This window comes from Vigna unguiculata, chromosome 3, assembly GCF_037176805.1.
Source record: "Vigna unguiculata cultivar grain cowpea cultivar isolate G323 ecotype 2 chromosome 3, ASM3717680v1, whole genome shotgun sequence".
Taxonomy (NCBI): Eukaryota; Viridiplantae; Streptophyta; class Magnoliopsida; order Fabales; family Fabaceae; genus Vigna; species Vigna unguiculata.
In genome coordinates this window covers 4,733,127-4,756,648 of record NC_140794.1, presented here as the reverse complement: position 1 = coordinate 4,756,648, position 23,522 = coordinate 4,733,127, and the positions used below count along the sequence as shown (strand labels likewise).

General features: G+C 29.6%; 1 protein-coding gene and 1 pseudogene across 2 annotated transcripts; one reads left to right on the top strand and one right to left on the bottom strand.

The window, feature by feature from the left end:
• Positions 1 to 1,295: 1,295 nt before the first annotated feature.
• Positions 1,296 to 6,035, bottom strand: LOC114175995 (putative magnesium transporter NIPA6; annotated as a pseudogene). Its single transcript, XR_014993869.1, has 10 exons — positions 5,499 to 6,035; positions 5,331 to 5,387; positions 5,164 to 5,254; positions 4,647 to 4,835; positions 4,254 to 4,381; positions 3,966 to 4,103; positions 2,145 to 2,237; positions 1,930 to 2,047; positions 1,657 to 1,813; positions 1,296 to 1,538 (listed from the first exon to the last, which is right to left on the bottom strand). The product of XR_014993869.1 is annotated as a putative magnesium transporter NIPA6 (transcript).
• Positions 6,036 to 15,612: 9,577 nt separating this feature from the next.
• Positions 15,613 to 23,522, top strand: LOC114178327 (protein PSK SIMULATOR 1-like). Its single transcript, XM_028064166.2, has 12 exons — positions 15,613 to 16,340; positions 17,971 to 18,272; positions 18,398 to 18,490; positions 18,598 to 18,688; positions 19,588 to 19,681; positions 20,531 to 20,628; positions 20,839 to 20,908; positions 21,228 to 21,331; positions 21,684 to 21,800; positions 22,230 to 22,306; positions 22,405 to 22,449; positions 22,557 to 23,522. The coding sequence occupies exons 1-12, from the start codon at positions 16,053 to 16,055 to the stop codon at positions 23,056 to 23,058; spliced, it is 1,881 nt and encodes a 626-aa protein (XP_027919967.1). The 5' UTR covers positions 15,613 to 16,052; the 3' UTR covers positions 23,059 to 23,522.

Genomic DNA, 23,522 nt, shown 5'->3' with positions numbered 1-23,522 from the left:
ATTAAGCATGTGTTTATAAATTTGGATAAAATTGAAAAATACAGAAAAACATATATAATAAAATATCACCATTACTAAATAAGTAGAGAAAACAAACAATTTTTTTTTCTTTTAAGTTGCGTAAAATTAAACGATATTGGTATTGTTAACTTTTAAAGAATAAAACTTATGTTTAAGAAATTTACATGATCTAATAAACTGTTTAGTAGGGGTGAGCAAAAAGAAGGAGACCGACCGAAACCGATTCATCCGAATAAAATGCGGGTCGGTTTTATACTATTTTGTCTGCAAGTTCCTATACAGTTATTTCGTAACTTAGAGGAACTTTAAAAATACAAATATAAATTGAAACATATATGAGAAAATTAATCATTATTAAATAATGGTAAAATTGAGTGTATTATGAAAGGGAAAATATGATAATAAATGAGTTAATTATCAATAATGGGAATTTAAGTTTACCGAATAAAGATTTAAAAATTTAAAAAGTTAAATCGAAAGACATACTTCTCTATTATTAAGAATGTAAATCTTAATATATAATTAGAATTTATTTGTCGTATAACTGTTTTAAGTCCTAAACAATATAATTATCAGTATAAACATTTTTAATAGTTTCATTTAAGTATTAATCATACAATGAAATTAGTAACTTCTGTAATAATTATTTTAAAATTTACTTAAAAATATTCTTCGTTTTCTTTTTTTCAAAATCAAACTCATACTTAAAGACCGTCACTTCAAATTGAGTAGTTTAACTTAATGAGTCAAAAAATTAGAAACATATAATTATTTGAGTGATTTCAACATAATTAATACCTTTAAATGATAGATATCATAATGACAGAACAATGTATTCAGTGTTTAAATTGTGTTTTTTCATTATCAATAAAGCAAATTATATGAAATTAGCAAAAAATACAAAAATATTGTTTGATGGATGGATTACATGCAATTACATAGCTCAGTTCTAATGACAGCTGTCATCGCACACTTCCAGTTCGAATTTGAATTCTCTCAGGTTTAGGTGTTATTCTTCTGCTATGCTTCGGAATATAATGATATTTTAATATTTTAAAATATATTAACTTTTTTAATATATTAATATCAATGTATTTTAAAGATCCGGAAAGAACTACCATCTAAAGAATCAGCAGAGAACCTGTATTTGCAGGCATCACACAATTTAAGATTATTTCTTCTGAAACATAACATTTACTTTAAAAATTTAAAGTGAGAAATTATATATATATATATATATATATATGTATATATTGCATATATACTACAAATAATGTCCAAACAATAACTAAATAGTTGAAAGTTGAAACTACACTGATCAATATACATTGATTAGCTTCCTCAGCCTACTAATCACCAGAACAGTGAAATATTCTTCATTGAAAAAATGATAGAAGTAAAAAAGAGAGGCTGGTGTGGAAGGAACAAAATCATTGGAAAAATACAAAAAAGGAAGCAAACTAGACTATAACTCACTCCTTGGAAACATGGTACAACAAGCACCATCTCTTCTCTGCCTGCACAACGTAAGAGAAACAAATATTATTGATGTTTAGGCACAATGCTAGCACATTCATGTTTATTGATCTAGAAAATATAGATGCTGAATGGAAGGATTGCACAGGATAAATCTACCTATAGCAGAGTTTAGGCACATGTCACTTGAAATGGTCTTGCCGTATGACTGTAATCAAACTAAAGGGTGGCGGCGCATCCTCCTCCTTCTGTTTCCAAGGATCACCGTTGCCTTGGATGTACCATGACATTTTCGGAGACAATGGTGTATATAAATCTGTATATGGAGAAAAATCAGAATATGTATGTACTGTTGGAAAAACTGCATCAGTTACCTTATCTCAAGATAATTTCCAATGTTTTTATTCTTCACTATGTTACACAATATATTACCTGTAAGGATTGGAGAATCTGGCTCTTTTGTACTGTGCAAAAGAGTCGTTCCAGATAAAATAGTGATTAAACCACATAGCTCTGACACAATACTGCTTATACTTTGACCAGAATAGTCCTAAAATATGAAAAGAAGAGGCAAGATTGTAAAAAATACTTGAACCATTAAATGTCTCCTTCCTCTCACAAAATTACTGTTTCAGAAAAGTACCAACCTTAAACATAATTGCACTGGCCAATATTGTAAAAGCTGTGAACAATGCATAATAGATGGGAGAAACAACTGCTGTGTTAAAGTTATCCAATGCCTGCAACCATGAAAGAGTTGGTACATTAAAAAGACAGGATTGAAGGATAAATAACATGGAAATGATGGCAGAAAAAAGGAACAGAATAACTCCAGTAAATCAAAATGTGAATGGTGGTCTTCAGCTCAAGCATCATGGATGTTATTTGGACAAGGGATTTACACCTCAAACTTCTAAATTACTAAACATCCTTTAAACAACTATCAAAAATCAATGGATGATTATAGTCAGTGAATCAAAGAAAAGAAAGTGGACATTAAGCCAGGAAAAGTAAGACAAGCCTACAACCTATAATAATTTTTCATACTAATATAATCAGATGGTAGACATGATACGAAGGAACATGAGCAAGATTTTTCTTCTAAAGGAAGATAATTTCATATGATTTCGGACTTCAAAATTTTAGTAACATACTCAACAACAGAAAAATTAAAAAAATAAATAAGCAGTGTGGGCATATGCAAAGTCTTAACCACAGTACTCAAATTACTCAAAGCTAATCTCAAGTTCTTAACCTTAGTTACTGAAAAACAGTTCCGCTCCCAATTGAAAATTACCTGTACCATGGTTATTTGGTCATTTCATTAATGTGTTCTTTTTTCTGAAAAAAGGACTTCACAGAGTCACTCACTCACACTCTATGCATCCTATTTAGTTGTTTGGACCTTCTACTTTCATTCTTCTAAAACAAAGGCTTATATATTTGGCTATACCATTGCTTATCTTATGTGCTGAGCTTTGACAGAAGGCATGCGATCGTGATTTTGTTTTATAAGATTCATGGTTAAGCTGTTTGTGTCATTTCCTAGTTCAATATCAACATATATCATTCATATGATATATTAGGAGTTATTCTTTTCATTGTGTCCCCAAATTTTATGATTCAATGAGTTATTTATTATTTATGATAAAATATTAACTAGGCAATTCATGATTTGAATCACTATGACCTGCACTACAGCTAGCATTTAAGCAAAAACTGATTAGAAACCAAACTATTTATTTGCACCTCCAAATACGCAAGTTACAATACTGACTGCGAGGCTGGGAAAAAGGGGAAGAACAATATGAAACTAGACAGAAAATTTTGATGGGATTCTACATTTAGTAATTATATTACCACAATAAAAATTACAAGTCTAGACATCAACGAAAATGCACCTGTCACTTTCAATCAGTCAATTAGTAGAAAAAAATTGAATATAAAATATAAGGTAAGATTGCAAATAGATGATAACTAAAGCTCACTTTGAAACAGCCATGATACTTGTCTTAGAATTCATCAAAATCTTGGTTAGATTAGAGGATTAGAACATACAAATATGTAGACAAATGCATTATGGCAAAGAAAAATATTAAAACTAATATTTTTATAATCAAGATTTTATAAAAAGTCTGCATCCATAATGAAGACAATTAAGAGGATATTAAACAAGAAAATTCACATAGTTTTCAGCAATCACAGTCTCACCGTGGCTAGAATTAAAAAATGATAAATCCCTACCGTTATTATCCTGTACTATGTCAAAGAAACACAAACAGACTAAATTACTTTTAACTTATATTGTTCTTCAATAGGGTATATGATATACGTATAAAGCATGGAGAATAAAGCAACAGAATCCACCAAAGTATTTGAAATAAGCACGCATATTTTAAACAATTAATTAATGTCATAAGTTCATAACATAAAAAATTATGATCGCACAAAAAACAAATAGCACTGACCATATTAAGAAAATTCAGTTGGACAATGACGCAGGTGACAAGAACCATCACAAAAATCCATGTCTGAAAGTAGATAGCCTGGTTTGAACCTTCTATTGTAAGTTTTATCGCAATGCCAATTGCTTTTACACTCATGACCTGATAAATAAGATTTTTGTCACAAAGATCAAACAAATGTTGGTCTAAGTATACAAATCAGGCAACAATTAGAACATGCAGAAATATCCAAAATGATAAGTATCACATAAGTAGTAACAACTGAAGAACTTAACCAAGTAAGTCACTTACAGTCAAGGAGCCAATTATCGAGCATATTCCAATATAAACAAAAATATTAGTCTGGCCGTAGCGGGGAGCACAATACAAAACCAAGAACAATGTCACTGCAATTACAGAGGCCGTATACGAGAGGAATGCTGATGCCAAAATAGAAAGCAATAATCAGGAACAACTCATTAACCATTGAACAAAACTTAGATACATTATTCTCCAGTCACAATTATAATTTCTCCTTGGTAATCTCACAGTCTGTATAATAGTTTAAGAGGTTTAAACATAGGTTACAAATGTAAAACTTCAACTCTGATTGGAGACCACCACAAAAAATACTTAAAGTACTGAACCTAAGTCTTATTCTTAGGCGTTTCATAATGGAAAACCAATGAAAGATTGACAGAATACCAGGTTGAATGGCGAATTCCCATATTTCCAGCACAGAAGTAAGAGACTTCTCCTCAGGCGCATGGAGCACCACAACAGTGGACCCCACAATGCATAGAAGACACCCCAACACGTCCATTTTCTGCAACTTCTCCTTCAAGAGAAAATGAGCTAAGACGGCACTGCCCATATCCATATAAACTCTTAGCTCTGTAATAATAATAAAGTTAAACTATTCATAGGTTCCTCTAATTGTCTCCATTTTAAGTTTTAGTTCTTATACCATAAAATCGTTAGTTTTAGTCTATAGACATGCATGATTTTCTCAGTTTTGGTCTCTCTTCCCAAGACCAGAGAAAATTTTCTGGCACTGATGAATAAGAAAGGGATTAAAACTAACATTTTTCTTGTATATGAACTAAAACTAATAGTTTTCTCGCACAAGGACTAAAACTTAGAATGGAGATATACAGGCACCGAAGTGAATAGCTGAACCCAATAACATTATAATGATAATAACAATAACAACAAATATTACCTTACAATTATACTCAAAGCACCGAGTGGAGTAACAAGCACAGCAGGCGCATAAATGTAAGCTACAAAATTAGCTATCTCTCCAACAATCACTGCAAACAATTTTGAATTAATCAGTAAAAAAAAATCTGGAAATCATTCCGACCCACCAGAGAAAACGTTGCGTACTGGTAATCATTCCGACCCACCAGAGGGGTTGAAGCAAGTAACCATAGCCACCAACGCCTGCAAATTACAACGCAATACACGACCACGTACGAGACATTATTTCCCAGAAGAAGAAAAAAACGATTTTTTCATATGAAAAAAGGGAATTGGGAGGGTGAAAGCAGAGACTTGCACGTGGGCCATTGGCACTGGCGAGTTGGAGACCCTTTTTCTTGATGATGAAGCTGGAGCCAATGAAAGCGCTGGAAACCACGGCCAACACAAACCCCGTTAAATTGCTCGAGCTCATCGACGATGATGTTGTTGTTTTCGCGTTACATTAGGCGACGAAAACGAGGTGCTTGTGTTATCCTGAAAAGACAACAACCCTAGAAGACAATTGTTGTTGTTCTGGTCCTAGATTCGGTTTGGGACTCAGAAGAACGCTGCAACTAACCCAAACGCTTGAGATTCTCTTTTCCTTACAAAATTGTTTCCTTTTTCAATTAAAATTGTGGCGCTCTTGTCTGTCAGGTGGATGGAAGCAATGAACGGCCTTGGTCTTATCTGTGGACGGGTCGTTGTTATTATGTTAGCGTCTCCATGTGTTTCCACTCTTTAGTACTTCAAAAATCAAATAGTTTGTTGAGAAATTCAATGTCTTCAAAATTCTTCCTTTTCAAACATCTATTTTGCATATCATTTCTCAAACCAACACAATATCAACAACTTTCTCATCTTCCTCTCAATCAACCAACTTCCTCAAATTCAAATTTTCTAAATACTTCAGAACATCAATTTTAGTAAAAAAAGTGTCTTGCTTCCGAAATTAATGATTGATAAAATTATTAGAGTACTCCATTAAATAACTCAATTTGAAAAAACCTACAAAATGACTCTGGTTAAATTAGAAAAATTGTATTCTAAATTCAACCACTGTAAATTATGTTAAATAAACACAAATTATTCATTGAAAGATCTACAAATCATGAAGCTTTTTTTTTAAATGAAATAATATACGTTATTTCAAAACAAAATAAAATACTCTATTGTCCCAATTTAACCCTTCCAAGCTCAGTCCACAATAAACAAAAGCTAAGTTGTTATATTTAAAAAGAATGTTATACATAAATTAAATTATTTTTAAGTCGCGCTAATTATAAAAATATAATTAATTTCATTTTCTGAATCAGTCATCATATTTATATAAACTCGTGAATATAAATAATAAAATGATATACAATAAAAAAAAATAACAAACACACAAATCTTATATACTATCTAGATTTAGTTTCAACTAAATTCTCAATTGTAACTCGTCATTAACAATCTTTCTCTTACATTAATTCTTATGTTTTTCAATAAGTTACTTCACTATCCTATAAAAACTAAAAAAGTCACAACTTACTCTCAAAAGTATCTAATTCCCAAACCAATAGATATACATTAATTAATATAATAGAGTTAAATATCATATGTGAAACCTATATTCACTTCATGTGAACCACATCAAGAAAGAAAACTTCAAGATTTGATGGAAAATATTTTTTTCTCTAAAACAAAATCTAATTATATCAAATCATCTTAATTTATGTTACGAGGTAACTTTTGATTAGATAAAGGATAATAAATGAAGTCAAAATTATGAAGAAAGAGCAAAGAGGATGTGATGAGAGAAAAAAATGAAAAAATAAATAAATAAATAGTAGAGTTTATAAAATGAAAACTAAAGAATTCAAATTCTAAATTAAAACATAACTTACAATTTTTATTTTTATTATTTTTTTAAATCATCTTTTACTAGATATCAAAGTTGAATTTTACAAAAATAAACAACCCATTTTCAGTACTCTCTATTTGTTATATCAAAATTGAATTTTACAAAAGCTATACCATTTCCAATAAGCTCTAACTCATTTTTAAGATAATAATTATGTTGTAAAATATTAAAAATAATACATGATCAAACAAGATTTTCTTCTCATATTTATCTATTGAAAAAAAATATTCATATATTAACTGCAATCATAATAATTTTGATAGTATAATCATATTCTAATACTAAATATTAGTCGATTACATCTTAATATTCTCTTATATTAAATATTAACAAAGTATTTAGTATACCAAGTAATATATTACTTTTTTATTATTATTATTATTATATTTATTTCAAGTAAGGTGTTATATTATTAAGATTATCTTATTATCATATAGGTCTAAGGTTTGAGAGAGACCCTATAAATACACATAGTATCCTACACGGAATACTCACTGGGAAAATAATCACTCAAACTCGTTTTCTCTAAAAAAATTCTTACTCTCTTATTGATTAGAGGGTCAAAGAGTTTTTTGCCGCTTACTGTAGGACCAATAACAGAACATGCAATTGAAGAGTGAAAGAATAATAAATATTTAAACGATTTTAGACATCAACTTCTAAATGAGATATGGGTACGATAATAACATAATAAAAGATAAAAATAACACTATTTATTAAAAATTAAAATATATATACATATATAATTATCTTAATATCAGATTATTTTATTAAAAAACCATATCACTTTTTGTCAATATATTTTAATTTTAAATTACATATTTTAGCATAGCTTTTTATTTTAATCTATTTTTTATTTGTGTTTTTTAAATTGACAAAAATACTCGTGACACTATTAAAGTAACGTCGAGTAAAACGAGAAAAATGTCCAAAAGTCATAAGCCGTTTGAAATACAGATTATATTTTCTTTAGTTAAATTTGTTACTAATATTTTTACACCCCTACCCTACCTATGATATTGATAAAACAGATAAAAAAAATAACACGGTATTAATGTATAAAGTTATAGATGTATTAATATGTCTTTATTTAACTCAACGATAGCATTAGTTCTTGTTAGTGTATGGCCGGATAGTACCCGGCCCAATAAGAAGAAACTGGCCGGGATCATCTCAGCCCAGACAATAAGCTCTAACTCATTTTTAAGATAATAATTATGTTGTAAAATATTAAAAATAATACATGATCACAAAAGATTTTCTTCTCATATTTATCTATTGAAAAAAATATTCATATATTAATTGCAATCATAATAATTTTGATAGTATGATCATGTTCTAATACTAAATATTAGTCGATTACATCTTAATATTCTCTTATATTAAATATTAACAAAGTATTTAGTATACCAAGTAATATATTACTTTATTATTATTATTATTATTATTATTATTATTATATTTATTTATTTCAAGTAAGTTGTTATATTATTAAGATTATCTTATTATCATATAGGTCTAAGGTTTGAGAGAGACCCTATAAATACACATAGTATCTTACATGGAATACTCACTGGAAAAATAATCACTCAAACTCGTTTTCTCTAAAAAAAATTTTACTCTCTTATTGATTAGAGGGTCGAAGAGTTTTTTGCCGCTTACTGTAGGACCAATAACAGAACATCCAATTGAAGAGTGAAAGAATAATAAATATTTAAACGATTTTAGACATCAACTTCTAAATGAGATATGGGTACGATAATAAAATAATAAAAGATAAAAATAACATTATTTATTAAAAATTAAAATATATATACATATATAATTATCTTAATATCAAATTATTTTATTAAAAACCATATCACTTTTTGTCAATATATTTTAATTTTAAATTACATATTTTAGCATAGCTTTTTATTTTAATCTATTTTTTATTTGTGTTTTTTAAATTGACAAAAATACCCGTGACACTATTAAAGTAACGGTGAGTAAAACGAGAAAAATGTCCAAAAGTCATAAACCGTTTGAAATACAGATTATATTTTCTTTAGTTAAATTTGTTACTAATATTTTTACACCCCTACCCTACATATGATATTGATAAAACAGATAAAAAAAAATAACACGGTATTAATGTATAAAGTTATAGATGTATTAATATGTCTTTATTTAACTAACGATAGCATTAGTTCTATTTGAGATAAAACAAATTGAATTGATTTACTTGTTTAATTATACTAGTACAGTGTAATAATTAAATATAAAACTTTTATTTAAATTTGAATAAAATAATAATATTTTTGTGTATACATTTTTAACGGCATAAAACAAATTAAAATAATAGAAAGACAGTTTGGTAATTAAGAATAAAAACTCAGGTAAACTTTTATTTTACTTGACTTTAAAATATATTAGTAGAAGAAATGAAAGTGAACATAAAAGAAAATATTTGTATTAAAAAATAGAAAAAAAAATCATTTCATACCATTTGAGAATCATTTGATACCGATTTAGAAGTAAAATAGTCATAAAATAAATAATTTTTTGTAATTATAAAAGAAAATGAAAGTGAAGGTGTAAAATAGTATCAAATGCATATAAAAAGAATTGAATATCAAAATATCTTAAAAAATAATTTATTTCTAGCACGTTGAAAAAGCACAGCTGTATTTCACGTCGAGAGTTGTTAGTAGTTAGTAATATAATAAATTCAAAGTTTTGATTTGACTTTTATTTTTAATTTCATGATAATATCACAAGAAAAAATAAGCTTTTAATTTGATAAGTGCAAAATTTTTTATTTTTTTTCAAATGAGTTATACACATTTCCGATAACTGACTTAGCCTACTTGATTGATGAATTATGATTTGACTTCAACATGTATATGAAAATAGCTATGCAACTATATGGATCATTAAATAGCCACTGAAAGTTATTTTTTTTTAGTTTATGTTATGCATGGTTTTCAAAACGGAAAAGAATTTGAAAGCACAGGAAATAAAAGAAAACAAATAGAAACTTAGATGATTTTTTAAGTTGTTCGGTATAAATAAGTGGAGTTAAAAGAAGAAAAAAAAATATTACTACAAAATTACATAAATATCTAAAATTAATAAAAAAAATTAAGATGTAATAAAGGAAATAAGAAATGAAAATTTAACTAAATAAGGTGGAAAACATCCATGACAATTTTTTTTTTTGTCTACACCTAAAATAAATTTTTTTTTTTTCAAAATAGAAAGATTTTTTGTGCATAAAATAACACACATAAAGTCAAATTATATTCATCAAATCATTGACTCGCATTTGCATGTATGGATCTTTCATTTGTGGGTATTTATTATTCATAAAATTACTTAAATATTTTTCCATTAAAGTAAATAATTTTTTTAACAATTAAAATTAATATTTTTTTTTCTTATTGCTATTGCAAAAAATACAAAGCACAGGATGTTAGATCACACTTTTTCTCCTCTATTTGGACAAACTTGAATGCAATGGTAGAGATCCGGTTTGTAACGAGATTAATCATTGCTTACAGAAGTTACACGATTATATACGTATATATGTATATTACTTTGGTAATCATTGCTTCCAGAAAAATTATGTATAATAATATTAGAAGATGAATTTATATATTTTACAAATTTACTTTATGTAATTGACAAAGTATATAAAATAGGAAACATTATTGGTAATTTAGTTAACATAAGTTATGTGATGTTTAATTCTTAATTAAATGGTTTAAAAATAAAAAATTTAAATATGTTTTTACTTTTAAATTTTAAGACAAAAATTATATTTGTTTATTTTCTAAATTTTAATACAGTTTGATTCTCAATTTTTTTTAAATATATATATATATATATATATATATATATATATATATTCTTTTAATCTAATGACCTGTTAATTTTTTGTATGTACTGAACAATAGAATAAACAGATATTTAACGCAAAAGATATTTAACTGTAACTAACAATGGATGTGTACTTAAGAATCCTATAAACTAAAAATATATATAATTTTGTCTTATACTCAAAGTTAATAAATAAGTGATAGATTGGTAATTAATATTTAACTAATGTTTACAGAATAAAAAACATATCAATGGCTTTAATTGCGGGCTATTTTCATGAGAAAGCAAGTTAATGTAGGTTGTGAGATTGAACAAGATTATTTTATATGCTCGGTTCTCTCTTTCTTTGGTCATCTTAGATACAAAATGTCAAAGTGTAAGAGTGTAGCTTTTGTTTTCTTATTCCACATATGTATAATTTTCATCATTTATTTATATTAATGGTTTGTTGAAAATTTTGTTCCTATATTTTAACTCTTGTACCTCGTATTAACGTGAAGCAAAAGTAAATACATAGCGTGTCATTCACAACTATCTTTTGGATTAAAAATAAGTTTCTACACAAACTTTGATCTCCCCTTAGTAATAGTATTGCTTCTAATAAATTGCACGTGTAGTTTTAATAAATTTATTTTTGCTAAATATATTAATATATATATATATATATATATATATATATATATATATATATATATCTTAAATAGAAATTCACATTTTTTGTCTGATATGAAATTATGTTTCATCTTCATCTTCATTAGATATATCCATACTCACTTTCACATTGTCTTAATTATTAATGAAGTATATTTTTTACACGAATAATAATAACAATTAAAATATGACGTTAAATAACAAATACAAATAATTGAAGTTTCCTAATGACTATAACATTTATTAATTGTTGCAAAAATGTTACAATGGAAAAATACATCAGAGATTTGAATAAAGTTGGTGGATATAAAGTAACTTAACATTGAAATATAGATAATGTAAAATTATGCATGTAAAATTATGCAGTGAAAGAAGATTTTTCAATAAACCGAAATTAAAAACCAAAGAATAAATAGAATATAGATTTTGTAGGTTACTTTAAATAAGGTTTCCACAACTAAACAATTAAGGTTGATTAGCAGACATTTTCCATGACAAAAAAAAGTTGTTTGTCAGTTGTTTTCACGTGACAAAAAAGTACACAAAAGAATAAAATATTAGAAAAATGAATATCAAATTTGCGTTTTAAAAATCATTTAATTTGATAAAATTGAGGCTTACATTTTTTAAGATGTAATATATCTTATGAAAAAAATTCACAAAGGAAAAACGCACTGAGATTGAGATGAAAAAGAATATATTAATTTGAAAAAGAGAAAGATGATAAATTAATGGTGAAATTAGTATTGTTATTTCTAAGGGATTTGGAGTGTTAATGAATAAATTTAAAAATAAAGTTTGTGAAAATTTGTAAGTGATTTGATTGATATAATAAATTAAAAATTAAATTTAATAAACAAAAAAATAAAATTATCAAATTGTTATTGATGTAATCTAAAATTATATTTAGATGAATTATATATTTTATAAAAAATATTTAAATGAATAAATTGGAGAAAAAATTAATACAAAATAAAAATACAATAATTGTTTTGGTAAATAATTTAGAAATTCGGAATATTAATTTGTTGTAAGTGTAATTTTAAAAGTAATATTATTACGTTATTATCATAGTTATGAAGGGTATAATAATTTTGGTATAATTATTGATTTGGTCTTCCGATCTTTTTAGTTTGTTCAATTTGGTTTTTTAATGTTTTGGAAAATTCAATTTGGTCCTACGATTCTATTACACAATAACATTTCATCAGTATACAAACGACAGTAACTAAAATATAACGAGAGATACTAAACTAAACCATTTTACAAAATAATGATAACAAATTGAACCTTCCAAAAATTCGGAAACTAAATTGAATCTTCCAAAAATTTGAAGACCAAATCGAACCAATTCAACAAATTGAGAGACAAAATAATCGTTTACCATCATTTACCTTTAAATCAGTACATTGAATGCGAGATGGGAAGACCAGATAATTTTGTAACAGGAATGCTGTTATTTCTCCTATTTTCTCCCTCTCAAAATAACACAAAATGTACTTATCAATTAATATATTACTTTTTTATCGATAAAAAAAAAATTGAGGAAGATGACATTTTACTGGAAACACGAGATGAATATAATCAAACTCTCTCAATCATCCTCATCCTCGATCCTATTCTCTCTATACACATTTTTTGTTGCTTTTTGCATTTGTCAATCATTTCTTTTGAATAATAATTCCCATATATGTGTGTGTGAATCAAGATCTCATGATGAGAAATTTTGGCAAGATTTGGAGTTATGTAGTTGTTTTTTTGCAACGAACATTTGCGCCTCAAATAGTGCATCAAAAGCTGGGACTCAGAGTTTGATTTTATTTCTGACTAATAACCTTATTTTGTTGGGGTCAAATCCTGCTCTCTCTATATGGACGGTGCACGGCCTTCTTCTCACGCTTCATTCTTCAAATTCAGACACAAAAAACACCATTTTTTCGTGTATTTTTCTCTTTATATTACATTATTCATTTTTCTATTCATATTCAACGTGTTACCTCCGACATTATCAATTACATTGTATTTTATGCACGTGTGTGCTAATCTAGATGCGTGCTTATACCACTGTTGTTAAGTTTTGTTAAAACTAATGATTCCTGTCATAAAAAAGAAACACGTTTGTTTTTGTCTGCCAAGTTCTTTCAGCACTCATCGGTTGACTCGCCTTCTTCATTTTCAAGTATCACACATTTTTTAAATTATATAGTAATATTAAATATGAAATAACTTTAATTCCATTTGTTGGCTCTAGACATTTGGTATTGCGAGAATAATCAATATAAAAAATATTTATATCTTTTTAGTATACTTTATCTTTTTGAAGCTTATGAGTTTTGAAGTGTGAAAAAAAGAAGAGAAAGTCGAAAACATTGAAAGAAAAAGTTGGTTAGAGAGGGGAATAAGTCAATTGTTCCCACAAGATGAGGATGAGGGATGAGGGGAACGTGCAATGGAGGCTTTCTTTTTATAACTACACATTTGTCAGATCCACAAAGCCAAAACCTTTTGATTTCACTCATTTTTTAGTTTATGCTCTGCTTCTTTGACCCGTAAGATCACAATTCTCTTTTTTTAGGGTTTTTCTTTTTCGTGTAATAAAAGCTTATATCCATGTCTTACACATGCATCGAGACTCAATTAGATAAAAGAAAATAATGAAAAATAATTGAGTATTTGTCTTAAATATAAAAATCAAAATATTAACTAAATCTGTATGAAATTAATATTATTAGTTTTTATACTTACTTTTATATTTGTATTTTAATGACCGTTGATTAAAATTCTTTTTATATTAAAATTTTTATATTGATTAGAGATAAAATAAATTTATATTATATATTTTATAAAGTTAGATTAGTTTAAAAGTTTAATATTCAAGATGATGTTAAAATAATATATTCGTTATTTATTAGATATATTAAATCTCGATTTTTAGTCCAATACTCCATTTATATGATTTGGTGTAAAATGTGTTGCATATCTCATCTCATCTAAATGAAAAATAGATTTATTAAATACAAACCTGACCAGAAGACTTAATTTTGTAAATTATTATTCTTAAAAATTCCCTCACAGTTTTACAAGTTTTAATTGTTTAAGCTTTAGGTAATGATATCTAATTGATTCAATACTTTATGGAAATAAATGATCGGAGGCACTTCTTTATTAAAAAAAAAGAGTGTTTATAAATGTTGAAGTGATTAATTCTTTCACGGACTCAATGCCTAAACAAAACATTAAATATATTTTATATTTCTAAAATATTAAATATACTTAATTCTTATTTAATATCTTTTATTAACTAATGTAAAGACTCGTAGAAAATTATAGCATTAGTCTCCATTATTCATATCATAAAGCAAATATTGTTTGTACGTAAAACCAAGTAGGTGCTTAATTTTCAACACGGTAATGAAATTTCATTAATCATGTATAGAGATGAATTTAAGCGTCAACCGAAAATAATATTATGGAAAAAGTAAATATATACCATTTTTTTTTCAAAAGAATACTTAATTATCTCTGAAAAACCAAAAAATGGATATATTTGATTAACGTTTTCTAAAATTATAATTAGAAGAGTATTTTTTTTAGTTGTCCGAGAAGTCACACAAAAATGAGTGATTATGAGTAAGAAAATTTTCACCATATAACAAACAAATTGAAACGTTCACACTACCAAACCGAAAACTAGTTAATTTGACACGGTATGCGAATTTGAAACTTAAAAATGAAGAAGGAAGGGAATTTGAAGAATTAAATTAAGTAGTTAGAATTAACGTTACTTAACATTAAAAGTATCATGGTCTAAATGCAAATTTAGGTTTTTTTCTTTAAAAAAAAGAAATGTGGAAGCGACAAGGTTGAACAAGACCAGTTCCCAAGTTGACAGTCCAAGTCGAAGGCAGTAATCTAACATACGGCGTAGTGTTCACTCCGTAACCTACTAGAAGCGCCGCCTCATTATGTCCCTTTGATTAACATAACACAATTCCTCTTCTTTTCTCATCAAAATTACTTCTTTATTATGTTTTTCCTCTTTTCTATTCTATCATTAATCTTTTTTTTTATTATAGTAAAAATTATTATCATTTACTACTATTATTATATATTATTGTTCTTGGCCACCAAAGAGAAGTTGAGGCTGGACTTTTTGTTCCCAAATTTTCAATCTTTTTCTCAGTCCCATTCACCCCCCATCCCTCTTCTCCCTCTCTTCTCTGTTTAAAACTCTTGTAATTTCTTTCTCAACTTGCATGCTCTTCCCTCACTCAAAAGACCACCAATTCTTTCTCTTCTTACAATTATTTGTTGTTATTATTATTATTATTTATTAAGGACTACAAACAAAAGGGTGGGTTATTATATCAGTTTCTGCTGGTTTAGATGAACTGAGCTGCCAGAAAAGTTTCTTCTGTTATTCTTTCTGTGCAAAAGATTGGAATTTTGATATGGGGGGGCTTTGTTCAAAGTCTGCCAAAGGTGACAAGGTGTTTGCCAAAGCGGATGCACATTCTGATAACCATAAATCTGATGGCAAGAACCACAAGTCCACCATCATGGTGCCCAGTGATTTGACAAGTGCAGGGGATCATGGGGTGGACAAGAAAAAGCAAGAAGGTGCAGCTGCTGCACCTGCAGTGTCCGCTTCTGAAGATTTCTATGATGGAATCCCACGGTTTAATGATCCTTTTCCCCATAAGTCTAGGTCAGTAAGATCAAGGCAAGCTGTGGCAAAGGTTGGTTATTTTTTGTTTCTCTTCCTCTTTCTTCTGCTTCGCCAGTGTTCTTTTGTTATGCAACATTCTGTTTCTTGCTCGACCTGTGAACTGATCAATCAGTAATCCGAGTCTACCGCAAACCTGGTATACTTGTGAACCATGTTGCAGTCGGTAATGGATTGGTTTAGATAGATCCAGAGTGAAAGTAGAGTTGTCCTCAAGCTACTACTTTAGATTTTATTTGTTTGTTTATTTTGTTCTCAGGTGTAAGTGATTGACAAATATGGTGTTATTGGCAATGCAAATTTTGTTAGTTTATGTTACACGTTTGATTTGGATTGGAAGGATAGCTTTTAGGGAATGGGATTTATGCAAGGATTGGTTGGACCTTTTGGATTGGAGACGCTATGTTGTCGTGTGATGAAGAATTTGAAATATCATAGTTTATGTATACTTGAGCCTTGAGGTTAGGTTAGGTTGCTTGTCCTTGTCAGTATCGGGGTTGGTTGAGCTTTGGGCTTTTTGGATTTCACCCTTGTTGAGTATGGATATTAAGTATTTGAGTTTCTTTGGAGACTTTTCCTCGTTTAACTATTCTTGCTATTCTTCAGTTTAGCATTAGCGCCAAACTTCTTTCAAATTGCACAGTCACTGGCTTCCTTCCCAAAAGCACGTCGGAGACTAGTATTCAAGCTTAGAAACACACTACCTAAGTTGGTCTAGGCAGTGTTGTTTCAGTTTAAGATAATGCCATTAGAAAATCATTGTTGGTAGTGTTATTGCTGTTTAAGAGATAATGTTAGCAGAAACCACAAATTCGCAATTTCATTGTTGGTTTTTTCACTACCACTTCTTGCATTTCAAGTCAAGAATGAGTCTTCTTCAACATGAGGGGAGAAATGTAGTACTATCACCAAGAATAACATACCTCGATGGTATAAACTTCTATACTATATTAGAAAGTGAATTTATGTCTAAATCAATCCTACAAAACCATCTTGTAAGGTGAGGATTGTTCCCATTTGTATAGTCTATTTTAGTCATATATCTAGACATTGTGGAATCTCTAACATATGTCTATTTAAGTTGTAATTCCTGAACTCATTTGTTTGGAATATAGAGTTTCTGGACAGGTTAATCTACCCAGTTTACCTTTACCCGGTCTTAGGTAAGGTTTTCTGGCCTAGCATTAGTACAATTTTTTTCTTTACCTTACGGTTTTGTCTTTGTTGAATTACAAATATTAGGAACTTGGCAATCTTAAATCTTTTTGAGATTCTTCTTTATAAATTTCTGTTTTTTATTTTGGTGGGTGAGGTGGGGGTTGTTTTTTCAAATTTTGGAGTAAGGAATAATTGAAGATTATGGAATACAAAACTTACAGAAGTCTGGTAGAAATAATAAGAGAAAACTAAAAGTTTGAGTGACTAATGTCCCAAATTTATTGAATTGTGGACTAGTAGTCTGTTATTGGTTGAAATTGAAGTACTTCCTTCTATTGTCACATAACATTCTTCATCTTTTTTCCCTTATTTTTTAATGTATCCCTGCCAAACATGCTTACTCTTCGTTATAGTGTTCCTATACTTTCAGTAGACTAAACATGAGGGTAAAATTGAAGCAATTTACTGAGATATTTGTATTTCAGGTCTCAGAAGTGAGTTTACGCCTGGGCAGAGCTGGTATTGATGTTTTGGACACTCTTGGGAGCAGCATGACAAATTTAAGTGGTGGAGGGTTTGTATCTGGTGCTGTGATGAAGGGAAATGAAATTGGTATTTTAGCATTTGAAGTTGCAAACACGATTGTCAAGGGTTTTAGTCTTATGGAATCTCTTTCAGCAAAAAGTATTAAGCACTTAAAAGAAGAGGTTCTTCCCTTAGGGGGTGTGCAAGATTTAGTGTCAAAGGATATGGATGAACTTCTGAGGATTGTTGCTGCAGACAAGAGGTAACTATTGAATTTAGTCAAATTCCTAACAAGGGGCTTTCCTGACCAGGCCAACTTCCAACTATGTTAGTTTACCACATCTTTATAAATCCCAAACTGTATGTGATTTTGATTTATGCTTTCAGGGATGAGTTGAAAATCTTTTCTGATGAGGTAATTCGATTTGGAAATCGTTCAAAGGATCCTCAGTGGCACAACTTGGACCGATACTTTGAGAAGTAATATAAATTGTACTCACTCAATTCATCTAAATAGTTAGTCTTTCAGGATAACAAGTTTTAGCCTTTCGTATTTTCATTCTGACCCATCTTTTGGCAAATTTTAGAATTAGCAAAGAACATAATTCTCCAAGACAATCAAAAGAGGAGGCTGAATTACTAATGCAACAATTGATGACTTTGGTTCAGTTTACAGCTGTGAGTGTATTTCTTTACTGAAGAAATATGTACCGTTGCTTCTGATAGTTGTTTTTAAAGCTGAAAAAGAGAATGTATTTTTTTTTTTGTAAAATAAATCACTCAGTGGTTAGTTCCATCACTAAATGGTTATATTTTAGCCACTCTTTGAATATTTTAAATACTTTAGTAATTAATTGTTCCTTAATTGGACTTTTTTAACAAAATTTAATTTTGCATTTGGTTTTTATTCTTTCTATCCCTCGCTTTCTTATTCATGCTTTGTGACTCTTATCTAAATCAAGATTTCCGTTAGTAGTTAATTTGAATTACTGTATTAGTTCAACTTGTAATTTGTGGGTGTTAAACGGTTGTAATTTCTATTACCTATCACCACCCTGTTGTAGTAAAGCTTGTAATCTATAAATTGGACAATTTAATATATAGAAGTAAGAGTAATTGAATACTACTTCATAATACAATGATTTGGAATGAAACAAGTGTGATGCTTGGATATACTTTCTTTCTATGATGATTGGAAATGTATAAATTGATTATTGTTGAAGGAATATGACCTCATAAAAACTTGCAAAATCATTATATTTTCTTATTTATAAATAGTTGACTTGATTAAATAATCTGAGGTGGAATAGCTGTATTGATTGTTCATTGTGTGGTATCTTCTAATATTGACTTGCTCATATTCATGAAAAAAGGAAAGGTGACTCAGTTTGAATGTGTTTTTGAAAAATTATCTCCAATGTTTTCATGGGTACAACCAATGGCTCTATAATATATCTACACGGTGTGGACTTGTTGACCTGCATTTTTTTAGTTCATTCAACTTTGTCTTTGCTTCTTTATGTTTATGTGTGATTTAACTCTGAAAGAAATGGGAAAATAAATTTTTATGTCCTCAGGAATTATACCATGAGTTACATGCTTTGGATAGATTTGCACAAGATTATCAGCATAAACGTGAAGAGGATGATAATTTGGGTGCAGCACAAAATGGTAATTGAAGAGTATTATGTATGAAAATCTGCAATTTTTGTTTGTGACATGGAGTTATTATAAATATTGTATTTTGGCACACTATTTCAAGTTAATGTGGGACGTTTTTTTTTTTCCATTACACATTCAAAATTCTATTAAGGGTTATAATTTGCAAAAGAAGATTAATTTTGGTATTCTAAAATAAACATTTAGGGGCTGGAGTGTGTGAAACTTAGACGAGACTCACTGAGCACAACTGATTCTGACATGGTGGTGAAAGATAAACACACACACACACAAACACATTAGTGCTTATATTGAAAACTCAGCTCAGTTCATGGTTTAAGGTTCACATAAATTATAGTGAAAATTATCCTTTACTTTTAGGTATGGCCACACAATACACCCAGGACTTTTATTTGTCCTATGTTTATTACTGTGGTTATTATCAAACTAAACAAATAGAGAGCAGAATTAGTTTTGCTGGATTCTGAAATGAATATAAAAACTAGGTTTGATTTGTTTATGCCGTTTTAATTGGCTTTTATGTTCTGAATGCCTTCATTTGCATTGGGTGCGTAATCCCATGGCAACTCTCCCTTGTTAAAAAACAATAGTGTATGTCTGTTCAGTCAGGTGACTGTTCCAAAGCACATCTTTTCATTTTCGTTTAACTTTTTTGGTGCCTGAACTGTGATTCTTGTTGAGCATGTGCATGGAAGCACAGTGGATTGGTTATTTTATGTGTCAATTTTAAAGGAAAAGTCACTCTGGCTAGAAGTTTGACTGTGCTATATTGAGCAATATTTGTATAGGCAATTTCTTTTCTTTTGTATAAAATGTTCACTATGTCTCATCATCATGTAGGTGATGGCCTTTCAATCTTGAGGGCAGAACTTAGAAGTCAAAAGAAGCAAGTTAAGCATTTGAAAAAAAAGTCACTCTGGTCCAGAAGTTTGGAGGAGGTAACTTCAGATTACTACTGCACTTGAATGATCTCTTATTTTCCTCCAATCGACATGTATTATCATTTCATCGCGTTTGGTCAATGTATAATACAATAACTAGCATAGATACTCTAATATATTTATTGATAGAGGTGGGTTCATTTTGAGCATAACATGAATGTGAAGTTGAGAAAAGTGGAGTGTAATTTATAATCTGATGGATTACAGGTTATGGAGAAGCTAGTAGAGATAGTTCATTTTTTGCATTTGGAGATAAACAATGTCTTTGGCACTGCAGGTATGTACCCACTAAAGGCATTAGGATCTTACTTGCTATGTTATCTACTTCTCATATCACCTCCTTTAATCATTATTTATCAACCTAACAGCGTATTTGATATCATTGATAAATCTCAACCTTTTAACCCTTATTTTTCAGTTTTTAGAAATTTGTAGAATTTGAAAGGGAGATGTTTGGGAAAAAAGGGTGGGTGGGGGGATGCAGGGAAGGAAAGTAATTTGGATTCATTCTCATCAAATTACTCTTAAGATCAAGTGTGATGAAAGCTGTGTTTTTGTTTGTGATTGTAACGGTATTTATCCATGGTTACCTGCAGATGACCACAAACCATTAATTCAAACCATCAGCAATCGCCAAAGACTGGGTCCTGCAGGCCTTGCTTTGCATTATGCTAATATAGTGCTCCAAATTGATACTCTTGTAAGTTTTTCTTCTTCATTGTATTCATTTCATAGCTTGGTCCAGGTCAATCAGTATGTTTTATCTATATCCTTTGGTTAAAAGTTCAACTAAACTAATGCGTAACTTGGCTACTCGCCCTGCGACTGTTATTTGATTCAAGACTCTTGAGCATTTATTAGGCTGTACCCTTATTTTTAACCATTTGCTAATTAGTATATTAACTTTTTGTGGCGGAATCAGTTTAGTGGTCTGTATCATGTGTAATTATTCTATTTCATAGTTGTTTAAATAATTGTCTGTTTACTGCCATGTGTGTGATTAAGCTTATGCACTGAAGAACCTTCCACTTAGCTCTTGTTGGTGCTGTCAGGTTGCCAGATCCAGTTCTATGCCTGCAAATACAAGGGATGCATTGTATCAGAGCTTGCCTCCTAATATAAAATTAGCTTTGCGTTCCAAATTGCCAAGCTTTCATGTTTTAAAAGAGGTACAATCTTACTGCTGCTACTTTCTCCTATTACCACTGTTCAAAAATTAAGAGACAGCACAATGCTCTGAAATGTTTGGAGATCAAAACAATATCAAATACACAATTGTATGTTTGACATTGTTGATTTATAGCCCTTCAATCAGCATTCAACACACTCAATCTCCCATGATCAATCCTCAGCTAATACCTTCGATTAACATTCGATACTTAATCCATTGGACATCCCTTGTGGCCTTCCTAGATTTTTAACAACAGATTGCAACTTCATTTTTTATTTGAATGGCAAGGAAAAATGATCAAACAAAAAATTAGTATTTCTCTTCTTATTTCAGCCTTGTACTTTCAACCGATGTACAAAATCTCCTACATTGATTTAGTAACTCTAATTGTGCATTTGCCATGTCCCTGTGGTGCTGTTTCCTGCAGCTCACCATATCAGATATTAAACAAGAGATGGAGAAAACATTGCATTGGCTGGTTCCAATTGCTACAAACACAGCCAAGTAAGCAAAACAAGAAATTTTCTTTTAGTACCAATTCATTTTCTTTCTAAATGAACTAACTGTTTTTCTTATGGTTGGTTACTCTAAAATTGACTCAGAGCACATCATGGTTTTGGTTGGGTAGGGGAGTGGGCAAGCACAGGGTAAGCAACCTTCTATTTCTATTCTGAAACTTAAAGTCAGATGTTTTACAGTGTACACTACTTTCTTCTCTATTCTTATGCTCCTTTTTGTTTTCAAACTCTTGCAGCTCTGATATGAATAAGAAGACCATGAAGGCTGATGTGATGAGGATAGAAACGCTTCACCATGCTGATAAAGACAAAGTAGAAAATTATATGCTTGAACTTCTCCTATGGCTTCATCGATTGGCCGTCAAAAGTAAATCCGGCATCGACATCGGAGAAACCAAGTCCACCATAAAGTCCCATGTCGGATCAACCCAGCAAACAACAAATCAACAATCTCTAAAAGCAATACCACCATTGTTAACAAGTGACGAGGAGCAAATGCTGCAAGATGTTAGTAACAAAATTCGTAAAAGAGGGATGAGTAAAAGCTTGGACTTTGACAGTTTGAAGATTGGATTGACAGATAATGAAAGACTCACCAAGAGCAGCAGTTATTCATCAACAAGTAGAAGCAAGGAATTTTCTTTCAACAGAATTGTGTCTAAGATTCCCGTTATTGATTTTGTTATTGACAAAAAGAGAGCATTGGATGTGATTGACAGATTAGATGTGGACAGATAAATGCAACTATTGCTGAGTGAATGCCTTTGAAAGGAAAGGGTAGTAGCAAGACATGGACACAAGAATGGACTTGTTTGTGTAGCTATACAACACTACTCATGGCTCAACCTCAAGTGTGTGGAATGTGAAATTTGGCTACATTTTTGGCACCATGGATTCCTTTGCTTGATTATGGTAAGGTGCTTTGTTTTGGTGAAATGGTGCTCCACATGATGATGTAGATATGGAATAAAGGAAATTGGTGGGTTGAGATGATAATCATTTTGTTTTTGGAAATGTGATTGAAATGGCCACTTGCTATTGGAGCAAGGTGGATTCTGTGTTTTTTTGTTCTTGAGAGTGTATAGACAGTGAGGATATGATACTTATGATTGGTTTTTATTATTACCTGTATAATTGTTGGTTTGGTTACCTTGCATTGACAATAACAAAAAGATACTAAAAGAAAGTATATTATAACAGTA